Consider the following 17,527-nt stretch of genomic DNA (forward strand, 5'->3'; position numbering starts at 1 on the left):
TGCAAGGCCCTAAAAACATCTCACCAGGCCCGGGATTTTACCTGTATGAGAAGAGAGGGTGAGAAAGAGACAGAGGAAAAGAAAGACAAAGTTCAAAACGGAAATTGAGCTATACTCTATAGCTAATTCAGGTGATTTCATCTCAGCACAGGTACACTGAGCACTTCCTAAGGGAAGGCCTAATGGCTGGCCTACATTTTTATTAGCAATAATCCCTGCCATCTTCTGATTATCTACAGATTTAAGGCCACATAATCACCCTCCATGTCACAGACTGGAAGGAGAGGGGGAGGAAACAGGCTAAGAGGTTCTAAATCCCTTCTAACACTTGCTTCTTCCCTCACTACAAGATTAGAGCAGTCAGCAGCCATCTGTGTATGTGTTCAGACCCAGCAGCCTAGGCTGGGTTGCCCAGCGTGTGAGGGGGGCCATTCTGAGGGCAATGCCTAAGCCCTTAGGTCTGTGGTATTCTTGAAGCCAGTGCAGGGCACATTATCCTCCTAGTGGCAGTGAGAAGGCTGGGGACTCTACACCAGCCAGGAAGGAAAAGCAAGAGGTCCACTTTCTGCAGCTATGCTGAAACACAGCGAGAGGAGGCGGTCTTGGAGCTACAAGCCCTGGAACACCACGGAGTGTGACGACAGATCCAACGCAGGGAACAGCCAACCTCGCAGAAGCATCTGCTCCTTGGGGACCCATTCTGGCTCCCAGGCCAGCATTCCACCGTGGACCGAGGGCAACTATAACTATTACATCGAGGAGGATGAGGATGGGGTGGAGGAGGAGCAGTGGAAGGACGACCTGGCGGAGGAGGACCAGTGGCCAAAAGAAACCACTGGCCAGATGGAAGGCCACAGAGAGTGCTCCATGCTGAAGGTGAATGTGGGCGGTCAGAGCTACTGCCTGGACTACAGTGGGCTGGCCAGCTACCCCAAGACACGCCTGGGCCGCCTGGCCACCGCCACCAGCCGCAGCCGCCAGCTGGGGCTGTGTGATGACTATGAGGCACAGACAGACGAATACTTCTTCGACCGCGACCCGGCTGTCTTCCAGCTTGTCTACAACTTTTACGCTTCAGGGGTGCTGCTGGTCCGTGATGAGCTGTGCCCGCGCTGCTTCCTGGAGGAGCTGGGCTACTGGGGCGTGCGGCTCAAGTACACGCCACGCTGCTGCCGCATCTGCTTCGAGGAGCGGCGCGATGAGCTGAGCGAGCAGCTCAAGATCCAGCGCGAGCTGCGGGCCCAGGCGCAAGCCGAGGAGGCTGAGGAGCTCTTCCGCGACATGCGCTTCTACGGGCCACAGCGGCAACGACTCTGGAACCTCATGGAGAAGCCTTTCTCGTCTGTGGCTGCCAAGGTCATCGGAGTAGCCTCCAGCCTCTTCGTGCTCATCTCCATCGTGGCACTGGCACTGAACACAGTGGAGGAGATGCAGCAGCAGGTGGAGCAGGGCAGCCCGCGGCCCCTCCTGGAGCACGTGGAGATGCTGTGCATCGCCTTCTTCACGCTTGAGTACCTGCTGCGCCTGGCCTCCACGCCCGACCTGCGGCGCTTCGCGCGCAGTGCTCTCAACCTGGTGGATCTGGTGGCCATCCTTCCACTCTACCTGCAGCTGCTGCTTGAGTGTTTCATGGACGAGGACCAGCGGCACAGCAAAGGTTCCTCCCGGGAGCACGACCTCGAGACCGTGGGCAAGGTGGGCCAGGTGCTGCGCATGATGCGCCTCATGCGCATCTTCCGCATTCTCAAGCTGGCTCGACACTCCACCGGCCTGCGCGCCTTTGGCTTCACGCTGCGCCAGTGCTACCAGCAGGTGGGTTGCCTGCTGCTCTTTATCACCATGGGCATCTTCACCTTCTCTGCCTCAGTCTACTCTGTGGAGCACGACATGCCTGGCACCAACTTCACCAGCATCCCCCACGCCTGGTGGTGGGCCGCGGTAAGTACCATGGCCTTGGGCTTTTCCATCCTCTTCCTCAGCATTCCTTGGTCACCAGCTGCCTGTCTTCATCCCCCGATCTTTCCCTTGCCTTGCACAAGGACCATCTCATCACTGCCTCCAGCTAACAAAAACAGCTGGATAGCCTGACCTGTGGTGGCGCAGTGGATAAAGCATCAACCTGGAAACGCTGAGGTCGCGGGTTTGAAACCCTGGGTTTGCCTGGTCAGGGCACATATGGGAGTTGATGCTTCCTGCTCCTCCCCCCTTCTCTCTCTCTCTCTCTCTCTCTCTCCTCTCTATAATGAATAAATAAAAAAACAGCTGGATGTTAGAGGGTTGAAAAGTCCAGCAAGTAACTGAATCGGACATGATCCCAGCAATCTCCAAATCTAGATTTAGTTTTAAAACCCTTAACAATCAGATTTTAAAGGAGGATCCATTGTTGATGTATAGTATATTGGAAGCTTCCTCGTCATCATTCTAGTTTTTGTTATTTGCCTCTAATTGAACATCTATTATCCTAAGTAGTTTTATAATATAACTTTATTTTAACCCTATGAAGTGATTATGGTTACTGTTTTTATTTAAAATAGAACAAATTGGAAGTGGCTTCTTTTTTTAATTTTTAAAATTTTTTATTATTATTATTATTATGGAAATAGTATATTTATTCAGGAGAGGAAGTGAGATTTGGCTGAATACTGTCAACCTTGACTGAAATCCCACAGGTTCTAGCTAAGTCTGAGTGTGTAAAGAAGCATCTAAAACTGAAACTTGCTCTAATATCACTGAAATTCTTTCAGGATCTGGTCTTATTGCCTCATTTTATAGAGAAAGGAACTGAAGTGCAAAGAGTGTGAGTGCAGGTACACAGCTAAATCCAGCATTAGAACTGAAGCCTAGGCCTGTCCAAGAGCACACTCCACGCCCTTTCCTTACCCCAGTGCCAGCGCTGCCTCTTCCATGTTCCGTCTTTTCTTCAGGCCTGAACAGGGACTATACGATATGTAGTTTTGTCATTGCTTTCTTTGGTATTTGCCTTTTTATAACAATTTATGCCACTTACTCACATATCTATATTTCTGGGATGCTAGACTAAATTCCTAGAAAATCCCTGAGTTGCTGGAAATTCCAATCGGGTCTTCTCAGGTCAATGAATAAGTTGACATGTGTGCATAGGAAAGAACCAGGTATATGGTTTCAATATTTTCTTAAGTAGATTACTGTAATGCCTTTAAAGACATTAAGCAAATATAACAACTTTTTCCCATGTTAAAAAGTCAGTATTCTCAACATCAGCATTGGGTATATTAGAACCCAAAGTCTTGGGTGAATTTCTAAGATGAACCAACTCAAGGCTACTAACAATGTAGTTTGGTAGGATGGAAAATTTGCATTTTAATTCTAGTATCAGATGTGGTAGTAATTAACTGTGACCCTAAATAATAAGCTGTGACACCTTACTCCCTCACGCCCTATCCCCAGTGTCCTCATCTCTAAAGAGCAGGGAGAGCTCTGCAGTTCACTGAGCTGTCCTTCCTCTCCTGGAAAGTGAGCGCTCACAGTACTACAGGATTTGTGAGCTTTCTTCAGTGAAGGGATGACATTAGGCTCTTGCGAATGAGCTAGCCAAATGCCACTCCTTTGATCATATTCCAAACGACAAAAGGTCATCTCCATAGTAGATAAACTGTGTACAGATAGAGCTGATAGAGAATGATTTGTCCCTAGCAAATGATACTTACTTTGGAGGTGAGTAAAGGAGACAGGGAAAATGGCAAATCCACATGCTGATGATATAATTCCAAGTTTTAGAGGGTCCCGTTTCCATTCATTCAAATATCTTAGAAGACTAGCATATATAGGCTGGACCTAGTGAATTCTTTAATACTATAATTATTAACTCATAAAACTTTTTTTTACTTTTACATATTAATGTGAACATTTTTATTAAAATTTTGTTGCTAATACTGGACACTTCTTTTTATAAATATGTCCTGAAGTAAATGCCCATTCATCCCATTTAATTTCTTGATTGGCTTAATATATAAATACAATGATGTTTAAAACTTTCAAATTACCTTTTTCATATTACATGAAATTATTTTACTCAAAACTGGTATTTTCCATAAATTTTACAATAAAAAGTAAACCAACATTCAGGTTTTATCTACAATATATTTTTACCAATATGAGTTTTCTTTTGAAGCTTTATCTCTATCAGGCACTATTTTCATAAACCAAAATTTATACATTTCAACCTTACCATTTCCCAATCTTAACCTTTACTAATGGTCCTTTTCCATTTTATTCTGAGGATTATATGTATGTACTAGTAGAAGTCATAATAAACTAGATAAAAGACGGATAACTTGTATTTACTTCTAAACCAATCTATAAGATCAATTGCCCTTGAACATTTGAGAACTGCTCTATTCCCCAGGCCTGATGTCTCTTTAACCCAGTTCTTCTTCATACTTCTGCTAACACTGGACATTGTGTACCAAGGGTTTGCATTCTCAGCAGAGCAAAGAAAAAAAATACTATAAAAATGATGCACACCTCCTGACCTGTAGTGGCGCAGTGGATAAAGCGTTGACCTGGAAATGCTGAGGTCACCGGTTCAAAACCCTGGGCTTGCCTGGTCAAGGCGCATATGGGAGTTGATGCTTCTAGCTCCTCCCCCCTTCTCTCTCTCTGTTTCTCTCTCTCCCTCTCTCTCTCCTCTCTAAAAATGAATAAATAAATAATTTAAAAAAAAAACAGAAAAAAAATGATATACCAAAAGGTAGTTTAAAAAAAAAATGATGCACGTAAAACGTCTTGTTTTCTTATGCAGATGCAAAGCAAAACAATGCAAAATATTAGGACCAATTTCTCATGTTACCCATAAAAATCCCTCATTCATTCACTGAACAACACCTTTTTGAACACCTCTACTGTGCCAAGTAGTTTGCTAAACACAAGACATACCAAGTGATAGAAAAATAAAAGATAAAGTTCTTTCCCCTGGGCTGCTTATGTTCTAATGGAGAAAGATAATAAATAATTTCAGATATTTATGTATCATATCTTATATAGGATAATAGGACTGAGAGTGACTTGGCTGGCCTTTGATAGGCTAGTCAAAGAAGCCCTCTTGGAAAGGATGACATTTATGTAAAATTTGGACAATGAGAAGAAACTCGTATAAATAGACATGACTATGAGAATCTGAAAAATGGAATCCTAGAAGTAACTCTGATCAAATAATCTTCAAGCAATTTATTGACAAAATATCTTAAGTTTAAAATTTTTTAACTGACACCCATGATCAATGTGTATTTATTTATTCATAAATACTAAGTTATTTATTTCCACAATAATGATGTTTTGCAAACCACCCCAAAACTCAATGGCTTAAAATGTCAAGCATTTCTTTAGCTAATGAGTTTGTGAGTCAGCAATTTAAGCTAGTTTCAGCCAGAAGGTTCTTCTCATTTTGACTCATATCTGATGGTCAGATGGCTGACAGATGGAATGAAGGAGGACACTAGGCTACTTATCTTTCACCTCTGGCAGGTGTTTATCCATGGCTGTGGCAAAGGACGAGAAAGAGAAAGAATGAGAAAGTGTGCAAGCCCAATCATGCCAGCCCTGAATAAGCTTCTCTTCAATGTCATTTGCTAAACCCACTGGCCAAAGCAAGTCACAAGGCCAAACTCAGAATCAAAAGGGCAAGGCAGGTTATCCCTCCCATAATAAGAAAGCACTGCAAAGTTATATGGCAAAGAGCTTGGATACAGAAAGATATAAAGAATTATGTAGTTTCAGTAATATAATCATTCTACTACAGGAAGATATTTCTGCTCAAATATATTATACACATCAGGAAACAAACATTCACACACTGACATTTAAAAGATGAGATACAGAATAATGTATCTTCCACCACTCCAGTGCTGTTTCCCTCATGGTATATTCACCCATATTATATTCCCTAATCCATTTTTCTATGGGTTTAATGCTTTCAGAAAATCTCACATCTGACTTGCTTTTAATCATCTTCCCTCCCTCTATGCCAAGGATCTGCAACCTTCCTCTGTTCAACTTAGAGTTGGAAAACAATAATTTTTATTACTATACATTCTCCTACAGCTGCAAAGCAAATCCCTTGTGGACACTCCTGTCTGCAGATGTTCATGCATTAGGACATAAAATAGACTCATCCTACTCATCCATCAAGTGGCGGTTATTCATGAGCGCTAATGTAATAAGAAACACATGTAAAATACTAGCCAGTAGTACATCCACAATAAATAGAAGTTACCATAGCTGACTAGCTAATAGTCTTTATCACATGAAAGTAATAACTTTGGCTTCCAGATTTATATGGGGGAAAATAAAAGAGAAGTTATTCCTTCTCTACTGGGGAAAGAGGGATTGCTGGGGCACATACAAAAGGTTCCGCTGTTCTATCTTGGGAGAGCTTCTGAGTGTCCTGATAAATAGGCCCACACTTGGATCAGCTCCAGCCCCACTGGGGCTCTCTGGGTTGCCTGTGTGTGGGAAGTGCATGGCATGGCTCAATAGGAACAATTAACTCTATAATGAAGCTGTAATCATTGGTCTCCAGTGTGGCTATGATTTTATATATAATAGAAAAGGGCAATTGGACTGTTCAACAAACTATTTCCTTCTGAGTTTTCCAGAGCAAAAGAGAGCTATAGAAACCAAACAGGAAACTATGTCATAAACTTATTTCTTCAAAAACTCTTCACAAAGAACATTTATATAGGCCCTGGTCAGTTGGCTCAGTGGTAGAGTATAGGCCTGGCATGTGGATGTCCCAGGTTCAATTCTGGTTCAGGGCACACAGGAAAAGTGCCTATCTGCTTCTCCACCCCTCCCCCTCTTCTCTCTCTCTCTCTCTCTCTCTCTCTCTCCCTCTCTCTCTCCCTCTCTCTTCTCCTCCTGCAGCCATGGCTCAATTAGAGTGAGTTGGCCCCAGGTGCTGAGGATGACTTCATGGCCTCCACCTCAGGCACTAAGAAAAGCTTGGTTGTTGAATAATGGAGCAGTGCCCCAGATGGACATAACATTGCCCCCTAATGGGCTTGCCAGGTCAATTGCAGTTGAAATGTATGCAGAAGTCTGTCTCTCTGCCTCCCCACCTCTCACTGAATAAAATAAAAAGATAATAATTTTAAAAAAGAACACTTATCTCTGGCTGAGTCATCTAATAATTGTGCTTCAGAGACCTTGCTCCTATCTTCATTTAGTTCCTAAAGTATGATATCATTTCCTTGTAGGTAAATGGTACTTAGGAGATCAATGAGATTTATATTATATTATTTTATTTTTATGACTTGGTTGCATGCTTTGAGAAGACCCAGTTGAAAGGTGAATCAGTCAAGTTATAGTTGGAAAAACAGGTAACAGTGTGGGTGGGTTTTTTTTATTATTATTATTTTGTTTGTTTGTTTTTTTACAGGGACAGAAAGAGGGATAGATAGGGACAGACAGACAGGAACAGAGAGATGAGAAGCATCAATCATCAGTTTTTCGTTGCAACACCTTAGTTGTTCATTGATTGCTTTCTCATATGTGCCTTGACCACCGGCCTTCAGCAGACTGAGTAATCCCTTGCTCAAGCTTGGGTCCAAGCTGGTGAGCTTTTTTTTTTTTTTTTTGGCTCAAGCCAGATGAGCCCAAGCTCAAGCTGGCCTTGGGGTCTCGAACCTGGGTCCTCTGTATCCCAGTCTAACGCTCTATCCACTACGCCACCGCCTGGTCAGGCAGTGTGGGTGTTTTAAATGGAGGAAATTTGATATAGGGTACTACATAGGTGTTAGAAGACTGGGAGTAAAAAGGGGAAACTGAGATAACCCAAAGATTGGTAAATGTAGGAAATAGCTGTCAGCCCCACAATTGGGGCAAGAGTAGGAGAAGGGAGAGATGCCAGCGAAGGAGTGCAGAGGAGGAGCCTTCGTGTAGCTGTTGCAGGGGTCCCTACAATGGCACCACGAGCTTGGTGCCAAGTGTCTGAAAGATGCCTGAGCTGTAAACATCTCCTGAGACTGGAGGATGATAACAGAAACAGAAGCGGCTGTTAAAACCTTTAGCTCCTCGTCTTACCTTTGTCTCCCAATGGTGTCTCTCATGGGCCGAATGGAATGCAACCCGAAGACAGTGGGCCAGAGACTTCAAGACATGTAGTTTGCAGACGACCAGTTGCAGAGTTACAAAATGGAGTACAGAAAGGTGCTGGGCTGCTGAGAGATGACAGGTAAATGTCTGGCCCGGAGGCATTCAGGCTCCAACAGCTGCTTCAGATTAGCACAGGAGCTGTCACATGACCAAAGGTTAGTAGGTACTTTTATGACCTTTAATCTTGATTTGGGGTGATCCCCTTTTATCTCTAAATTATGCTCCTCTTGTTGGACCATTATGACCTGAGTGAGACATGACATTACTATAGAGGCAGGGAGAAGTAGCAGGTGAGCTGAAGATGCAGAGGGCATTGTGCTTCGCGGGCAGATGAATAAATCCCAAACTTGTGTTAGCTTTCTCATACCCCCTCCTTATTGTACAGTTTATGTCCATATCAGAATTGTCATATACAGATGAGCTGGCTGTTTGCTTCACGGTGATCGCCCATACCTCATTCTAACAGTGCTTCCACTGATCAAAACATTCTTTGAATGCCACTGAGGAGTCATCTTCAGAGTCTGTGACATGTCCGTTTGCTTCTTTGTTATGGTGCTCAATCTTTACCTTTTTGAGGGTGGATTCAATATTTTAAAATCAGCAAGACCTTTGAGTTTAAGATTGGCATCTAATGTTAACCCTCAAGGTTGTTAACCTCTACTTGAGGCATCAGATAATTGTGCCTTAATTGTGTTGTTTCAAAGCCATACCACTGAATCCTTCATGCAGATTATAATCCAAAAGAGGAATTTTGAAAATATTTGTAGCAACAGCAGCACAAATAGGCTAAGTGTAACCTTTAAAGCTTAACCCTTTGAGGGATTGAGTATGTGGTAATTTCAGTCAGAAAATGTTACTATTCAGTCCCTTTCATTTTTTGAAAGGACTAGAAGGGGTGTTAATTATTTTGAAAACAGGTTTAGTCCTTGAGATCATAATTCCAAAATGCATGGATTACTGGCTGCCAAGGTTTAATCTCTGCTTTCCTTCCTTGTTGAAGGAGAAATTCAAGTGTAGCCATTCTCAAGTTTTAAAGAAAAACTGGATGCTTGTCCTGCTTGTAATGTTTCAGAGTCCAGGATTTGCTGACTAGTGGGTGAGCTGCTAGGGAAGGCCACATTCTGGCTTTTGGGACCCTAAGGTTAGGGAAAAGACGTAAGTTTGCAATGGAATGGTAAATTTTCAGTTTATAAAATGGCTGAGCCAGCCAGTTCTTCAGGATATTAAAATGGATTGTAGAAATTATGGTCACATTTATAAACCTAACTCATGCTAATGTGAGAACTCACTCTGGATTCATGTGGGTCAGTCTGCGGCCTTCAAATTTTAGTGCTCATCTAGGGAGAAATGGTTTGGCCTGTAGGATATGGAGAAAAAGTTCCCTAAAGCCAAGGAATGCTGGGTTTCTCTTGGAGTCAAGGAGCAAGCAGATCACTGGTTGAGTTAAATTATACACACAACTGACAATGCATAAATTAGCTCTGCATTTTGAACACATTTTTCAACACCAGTCATACAGAGTCCACTAGCAAGAGATCTTTTCTCTAAAAGTAGAGATCCAAGATATACAAAAATATTTAGACCATATTATGCACATCAAATATTTGATTTTCCTTAAGCCAGTTTTCTTTGCTTTTAATTTTTCAAAGATCAGAAAAAAAAAAAAAAACCCACACACACACAAAAAAACCTAGAAGTAGGGTTTGGATGTGAAGCAAGACCAGTATGAGGATTCATCAGAAGTTTTTAAAAGGCACTTTTCTCAATTATTTTCCTTCCTCTGCACCCTAGCTCTCCCTCCACCTCCACCCCCACACTATACCCTTGAGGGGCTGGTTTACCTAAAAACCTCTGCTTTGGTCTTTCATGGAAGCTTTCTGTTCTAAAACTACCCTTCTTGTTACTCACCCCTATTTTCCAAACTCCCTTTGGGCCTCCTCCAGGGAATGGAGACTAAACATTCCTATAGAGGCCTGAGTGATGCTTAGTGATGTACGCTCAGTTCAGACACCTGGACAGAGATCTGGCTCAGGTTCTTCCACTTCTGGTGTGGCTAGTGACAGCACACACACACATGCACACGCACACCTGTGAGCATGCTTTGAGATGAAACACAGTCTCATTTTAGCACTGCCTCTCATCGCCCTTTGATCCAGAAGTTCAGAACCAGAGACTCTGCTGGAGCCAGAGTGTGCCCCACCACGTGCCCTTGCACAGCACTCAGCAGGAGCAAGGAGGAGCCCACTTCCACAGTCTGCTGGTCTAAGAAGTCTAAGAACTAACATTACCATACACACCCCAGCGCCAGGCACTCCTTCGTTTCCCACAGCAACCCTATGAAGGAGGTAGTAGTACTCCCCTCATTTCCAAAGGTGGAAACAGGCAGAAAGGATCGAGGTGACAGCTGAGAGATGGATTCAGATGCATACGGCCTAGTGCCATACCCGTCTCCTTTACCTGGTCTACACCACTCTGCCTCTCTCAGAGGCCGGCTTATGTTCTTCCACCATGGGAAGGGCAGCCAGTCCCTCAACAGGTCTCTTACCACAATGGAGCAGTGAGTGGTGGTGGGCCACCTGCTCCATAGGGGAGGTGTAAGCTTCCTCTTTTTTTTTTTTTTTTCCTTAAGCTGGAAACGGGGAGAGACAGTCAGACAGACTCCCGCATGCGCCCGACCGGGATCCACCCGGCACGCCCACCAGGGGCGACGCTCTGCCCACCAGGGGGCGATGCTCTGCCCCTCCTGGGTGTCGCTCTGTCACGACCAGAGCCACTCTAGCGCCTGGGGCAGAGGCCAAGGAGCCATCCCCAGCACCCGGGCCATCTTTGCTCCAATGGAGCCTTGGCTGTGGGAGGGGAAGAGAGAGACAGAGAGGAAGGAGGGGGAGGGGTGGAGAAGCAAATGGGCGCTTCTCCTATGTGCCCTGGCCGGGAATCGAACCCGGGTCCCCTCCACGCCAGGCCGATGCTCTACCACTGAGCCAACCAGCCAGGGCCTAAGCTTCCTCTTTTTATGGGTTGGATGGAGCTACTGTTCTTATCAATGCTATCAGATTTCCCCAGCTGGCCCACGTCTCCATTTCATTCCAACTAATTGATCACACTTACTCTAAGTTCCAACTAACCCATTCATTATTTTTTTAAAAAAAAGTTTACACATTTAAACTAAAGGCCATTTTGGTGCAGGGCAACAGGACGACTTCGGACATTTTACTACCATCTGCTGGAAAACTGTAGCAACACCACCACAAATTGATGAAGCACACACTGCCCCCTGGAGTTGTTCAATGCAGTTTTTTCCAATGTAAGCAAGAGCCCTGCCTAACTTAACCAATACTTTGGGGACTAAAAGAAGTCTTAGTACATGAGGCAGAAAAAACAAACCCCAGTATATTTTGGTGGGGTTTTTCTAGCTACTCTGATGATAACTGGTTCCATGGGTATCCACACATTAAAACAGAAGTTGTTGACCTACATAAATCTCTAATTAGTGGAATCAAAAATATTGTGACAAGAATGAGGGGAAGAATTTCATACAGAGCGAACATATCTTTGGTTGGCGATGTCTTAAAAAAAAGTCCCCTCACAAAATGAAAGCGTGTTTCTCCATACATCTACAATTAAAGCACCTTTATATAAAATATCTCTTTGGATTACATAACAATTATGAGAAGTGTTGTAATTGTCTTTATTTTAAAGATGAGAGCAGGACCACAGAGGAAGTTGTGTCATGCCATCTGTGTGCCTTACACAAAAGCCTCAGAGTCAGGACCTGAGCCCAGGTCTGGCTGATTGTAAGCCCGAGCTCTTTTCAGTATGTATATCATGTAGGCAAGCCCAGGGCCTCGGTCGGAAAGCTGGCCCCAGCTGAGGCAAAGACCCCATGTATGGAGCCCTTTTTACACCGGGGACTTTACACATGTTGTCTTATATGCTCTTCACACCACCCTTTAAGTAGATTTTTATCTCTCCTGTATTGTATATAAGAAAATTTAGAGGTGATAGCCAGGATTTAAACCCAAGGTTTTCAGATCCACAGCCTGTGCTCTTTCCATGACAGGGGTTCTCCAGGCAAACTTTCTGGTACCTCCTAAAGCTGGCTCTTCCATGACCCATGTACACCTTCAAGGAAACAGGACACTTCCTTGCCTGTTCTCTCCTTTTCTTTTCCTCTCTCATGGTGCTAATGATTCCATCTGTCTTTCCTTCCTACTCAGGTGAGCATCTCCACTGTGGGCTACGGAGACATGTACCCAGAGACCCACCTGGGCCGGCTTTTTGCCTTCCTCTGCATTGCTTTTGGGATTATCCTCAATGGGATGCCGATTTCCATCCTCTACAACAAATTCTCCGATTACTACAGCAAGCTCAAGACTTATGAGTACACTGCCATACGGAGGGACAGGGGAAAGGTGGATTTGATGCAGCGAGCCAGAAAGAAGCTGGCTGAATGTTTGGCTAAAAGCAACCCATAGCCCACCCCAAGGCAAGAGAGGTAATACTCTGTAGGCCGTGTGGCTGGTAGACCTGTGACCTTCAAGGCTTCCTGTCTTCTTCCTTTATTTATGTATTTACTTGTTTATTTATTTACTTGTTTGTTTATTTATCTATTTTTATTATCAAGATTACCAGTTAAAGGATATATGAGGCAGCCCTGACCGAATAGCTTCATTGGTTGGAGCATTGGCCTGAAGTACAGAGGTTGTGGTTCGATCCCTGGTCAGAGCACATACAGGAATGGATTAATGCTCCTGTCTTTCTCTCTCTTCCTTTATCTCTGGCTAAAATCTATAAATAATAATAATAATAAAAGGACATGTGAGGCAGACATAAACAAAGGGCATTCAGTTCATAAGAGTTCTACCTCAAAAATGCTCATTTTTACCCAAAATCAGACTACCTCACACTGTATTGTGTGAGAGTCTGACCTTCCCAACAACACTGATACTGAAAACTCCTTGAGAGAAGCAACATCTTAGCTTTCTCTTGTGGCTTCTCATGGCATCACAATAAATATTTCATGACATCTTAATAAATTTTTTTGGACCTGAGTTGACTTGAGAATAATTTCCTTATATTAAAGAAAAGAAATCCTTAATTTTCCAAAAAGAAGGAATGCTGCAGCAGAAACTATATAATCTTTGATGTTAGAACAGATCTACCAGCTATAGGATATAGGATGAGTTACTTTAACTGTCTGAGCCTCAATTTCTTTAACTGCAAAATGTAGGTAATAAGAACTATCTTGTGGTGGACGAAGACTTGATTTGGGGGTCAGTAAACACACAATATGGTGCATAGGGATGTATTACAGAATTGTGCACCTGAAATCTGTATAGTTATGTTAACCAGTGCCACCCCAATAAATTCAATTAAAAAAAGGAACTACCATGTTCCCTGGCCAGGTAGCTGTTGGTTAGAGCATCATTCCGACATGTCAAGGTTGTGGGTTCCATCCCTAGTCAGGGCACCTACAAGAGTGAACCAATGAATGAAAAAATAAGTGGAGCAACAAATTGATGTCTCTCTGTCTCTAGTTTTCTTCCTTCCCCTCTAAAATCAATAAATACATTTAAAAAAAACATTTTAAGAACTACCTTGTAACATGAGCATGGGGAATGAAGATAATATTAGTAACTGCTCAATAAATGGAAGCAGTTAACACTGAGTGTATACTGTCTAGTCGACTCTCTAGATCAGTAGGTCTCTAGACCAGAGAGATTTGGTAATGACCATCTCACCCTTCTGGAAATTTGGCAATTTCTAGAGATGCCTTTGATTGTCACCACTGTGAGGGAGGAGGAGGGGGCTGTGGCATCTAGTAGGTAGAGGTCTGGGACACTGCTGATTATGCACTAATTATGCACAGGACAGCCCCATAACAAAGAATTGTCTACCTAAAATATTAATAGAGCCAGTGTTGAGAAACCCTGGTCTAGATTTAACTTGAGAGCCCCCAGACTTGACCTGTGAAACATACTAAAGTGTGCTAATCCCCCTGCCCTTCATAAGAGCCCTCACATGTCCTCACCTATCCAGGCCTCCTTTCCCCTACATTTCCACTAAAAAACAACGGAAGAGAAAACCACTGCTTTGGGGGGACTCTTCTGGGCAGAGCACTGAACAAAGTGAATTAAATCAGTGTGGCCTCCACTTGGGGCTCTGTCGGTGGGTCAGAGAACGTTCCCACAGGGTGGAGGTCCTTTCTCTCCCTGCCCTCTTTTCCTTATTCTCTCCTTTCTCCTTAGGACTATTGGAAATTGAAGTCCTGGAAATGAAAGGCTCAGCTGAACTGAGAAAATGAAGATTTCCCCAGTATCTAGAATTTCTGCTATGCTGACCATTAAATTTGTTTCAGGGCATGACAGTACCTATGCTTGTGTCATAAAAATGAGTACTTGTTTTATGTGTTCTTACAATTACAGGCACTGTGGGTTGTATTTTGTAATATATAACTTTATTTTATCCTTGATATGTCCCTAAATTAAGTATTACCTTCCTTTTTTATTTAGGAAAAAACACTTTTTTAAAAAATTTAGGAAGAAACAGAACTTCGAAGAGGTTAAATAATTAGCCAAGTTGACACTGTCAGTAAATAGTGAGACTGGGTTTCCAGCCTCAGTCTGTTTGATCCTTAAGCCTTGGCTTGAAGTCTAAACTTGGAGTTCTCAAACAGCACCAGTACCACCCAGAGGTCTTGTTAAACACAGATTCTTGGACCCACACCAAGAGTCTCCAATTCAGTAGGTCTGGGTGAGACCCAAGAATTTGTATTTCTATCACGTACCAGGAGATGCGGAGCCTGCTGGCCAGGGACCACCTCCTGAGAACCATGGGTTTATATCACTTCCCTCTGCCCTCCCACAGGGAGCTGTGAATGTGAAAGGAGGGTGCAGCTGGCCAAGCTTGGATCTAGATCTCCCTCTCCCTTCCTCGGAAGTGCCCTTAACATCATCATAACTGACCTGGTGTTGGAAGGGCAGACAGAAGCCCCACTATTTATTGGAAGGTTGCCAGATAAAATACAGAATGCTTGAGTAAATCTGAATTCCAGATAAATAACAGTTTTTCCAAGTATGTCCCAATTATTGCATGGTATATACTTCCACTAAAAAAGTCATTTGTTGTGTTTCTGCAATTGAAATTTAACTGGGCAACCAATTAGCAACCCTATACTATTGCTTTTGAGACAAATATTCCTCATATGGAAGTTACTCCCAAATCCTAAAAATCTCAAGAGGGGGGAATATTGTGAATCAGGCTCCTTGGTAGAAAGAATCATGAAAACAGTTACAACAGGAAGGAGGTCAGAGCACAGCGTCCATAACCACCTGACATGCTCAGTGTAGCTGCTGTCCCTTCCAGTCCACCCGCAGCCTTCCAGCTCCTCCCAAGGTCTCCAGGGAGTGCATCTGCTGGTCCCAGGGAATAGGAGGGCCAGTATCTATCACCTGACTCTCTGCTCAAGACCCAGAGAGAATGACCCTGACCAGCCCAGCAGAAGAGACTCTGTGGAGGGGGGGGTACTGGTCAGGGGAAGGGTGCAGGAGGTCTTGGTAAGAAAGACGAACTTTTCCAGGTCCCTGGGAGGGGATCTGGTAAATGACAGCAGCCCCCTCCTCCCAATCTCACTAGCCACATCTGTTAAAATAGCTGTGCTCTGCCTCCCAAGAGAGGCAGACAAACAAAACAAACAAACAAAAAAGTACCTACCTTCTATGAGGCCCATTGTGCACCAGGCACGGAACCATCACGTCATCCTTCAACAGCCCTGTGAAGTAGGTTCCCATGGGGTCCCTGACAGAGGCTTAGCCACATTGAACATGACATCATCTTTGGATCTGGATTTGGAACCTAGCTCTGCCATGTCCTGGGAGGTCGAATTACATGAAATTCCCATTTTTATCAAAAACAACTAAATTTTGGCAACGTCATATGGGGCAACTTGATATTGTGTGCTTATTTAATTTCTCTAAGCCTCAGTTTCTGCTTCATTAAATTGAAGATAAAACCCTTAACACACTGTTTGTGTCACATTAAGAACTAAATACATGTGGGCTGCAATGATCATAATAATATTTTGCTGGTTGCACAGGAAAACAGTACAAGTCCAGATAGAGTTGTTTGTCATCAGAGAGAGGATTTCATGGATGAAGACAGCGTTTGAATCCTGCTGCCGGCCCTCTAGCCCACCCAGGATGGGACACAAGGTTGCAGGCCAGTCTGCCCAATAGAACTTGCTATAGTGGTGGAAACAGTATGCACTAATACAATATAACCATGTGTGACTACTGAGCACTTGAAGTGAAGCTAGTGTGATTCAGAAATTAAATGTTTTATTTTAATTAGTGTCATTTAAAATTTAAATATGGCTACAGACTACCATATTGGGCAAAATGTAGGGCTTTTATCTGCCCTCATGCAGGCATCTGCTCTGAGGTTAGGAGGGACATCTTAAAGCGAAAGAGAAACACTAGATTATCACTCAAAAACAAAAACATAAAAACATGTTCTCAAAAGCTTCAAATTCCCTCCTCCCATGCTGATGGCTGGACCCCGAACAAGATGAATGTGCTTCCCCACACCCCGGTGCTCCCTCTTTCCTCTTCCTTTTCCAACTCTGATGTGACAACTTTAAACCTCATGCGACTCGACATGTTTTCCGCTTCATATGTCTGTTCTTGTGTTCTGGGCCTTCCCCATTTGTCTTCCTAGTGCCATTACCTACCCTGCTCTGCCCTGTTGCATGATCCAAGGGGTCTGTCTTCCAGGTCTGTACCACCCAGGCCCCCGCCCCCTCTGGCAGGGCATCAGCAGATGAGAGACCACGCAGGGTATTAACTCCCCACCCTCTCTCTGTGTGGCAGTAGTCTGGGTAGCAGCTAAGTTCCTATAGCCAAGGCAGCCTTCCTGATCAGCCAGAGCACTCACAGGTTCCAGTAACACTGACTCCTCCTGTCATCCCTTCAGGCCTATGAGTGGCAATAGTCCTTTGCATTCTAGTTGCTGATTATCTCGCCACCCCTTGTTGGTTCCCTTAATCCTGACCATACCTCTCTATATAGAATCTCTATTAAAATGTCTTCAAATAAATAAATAAATAAATAAATAAATAAATAAATATAAAATGTCTTCAAATAAACCCTTTGAGTATACCATCTATTTTCCACTGGGATCCTGAGTAGTATATTGTTCCTACCTTAAGAAAAACATATTGCTCTTATGCCATGGACCAGCGCAGCTCCTAACAACGGTGCAGAATTAAGGAAACATACACATCAAGAAAAAATGGGACCAGGAGGGCTCTTCAAATGCTGATGGCAACATCCAAGTGCCCCATAGCCCCAGTTTGCTTTATTATATAGCCATATGCAAATCAAGGAAGTCCTTGTTACAA

General features: G+C 43.6%; 1 protein-coding gene across 2 annotated transcripts; it reads left to right on the forward strand.

Annotated features, from left to right (window-relative positions):
• Positions 1-332: 332 nt before the first annotated feature.
• KCNV2 (potassium voltage-gated channel modifier subfamily V member 2) lies at positions 333-17,272 on the forward strand. Of its 2 annotated transcripts, none has more exons than XM_066257169.1 (3): positions 333-1,938; positions 12,348-12,625; positions 14,379-17,272. In XM_066257169.1, the coding sequence occupies exons 1-2, from the start codon at positions 574-576 to the stop codon at positions 12,603-12,605; spliced, it is 1,623 nt and encodes a 540-aa protein (XP_066113266.1). In that variant the 5' UTR covers positions 333-573; the 3' UTR covers positions 12,606-12,625; positions 14,379-17,272. The 2 variants fall into 2 exon arrangements, with proteins under 2 accessions (XP_066113266.1, XP_066113268.1); XM_066257171.1 differs by having other exon boundaries at positions 16,226-17,272.
• Positions 17,273-17,527: the final 255 nt, after the last annotated feature.

The sequence above is a fragment of the Saccopteryx bilineata genome, chromosome 2 (genome assembly GCF_036850765.1).
Source record: "Saccopteryx bilineata isolate mSacBil1 chromosome 2, mSacBil1_pri_phased_curated, whole genome shotgun sequence".
In the NCBI taxonomy this organism is placed as follows: domain Eukaryota; kingdom Metazoa; phylum Chordata; class Mammalia; order Chiroptera; family Emballonuridae; genus Saccopteryx; species Saccopteryx bilineata.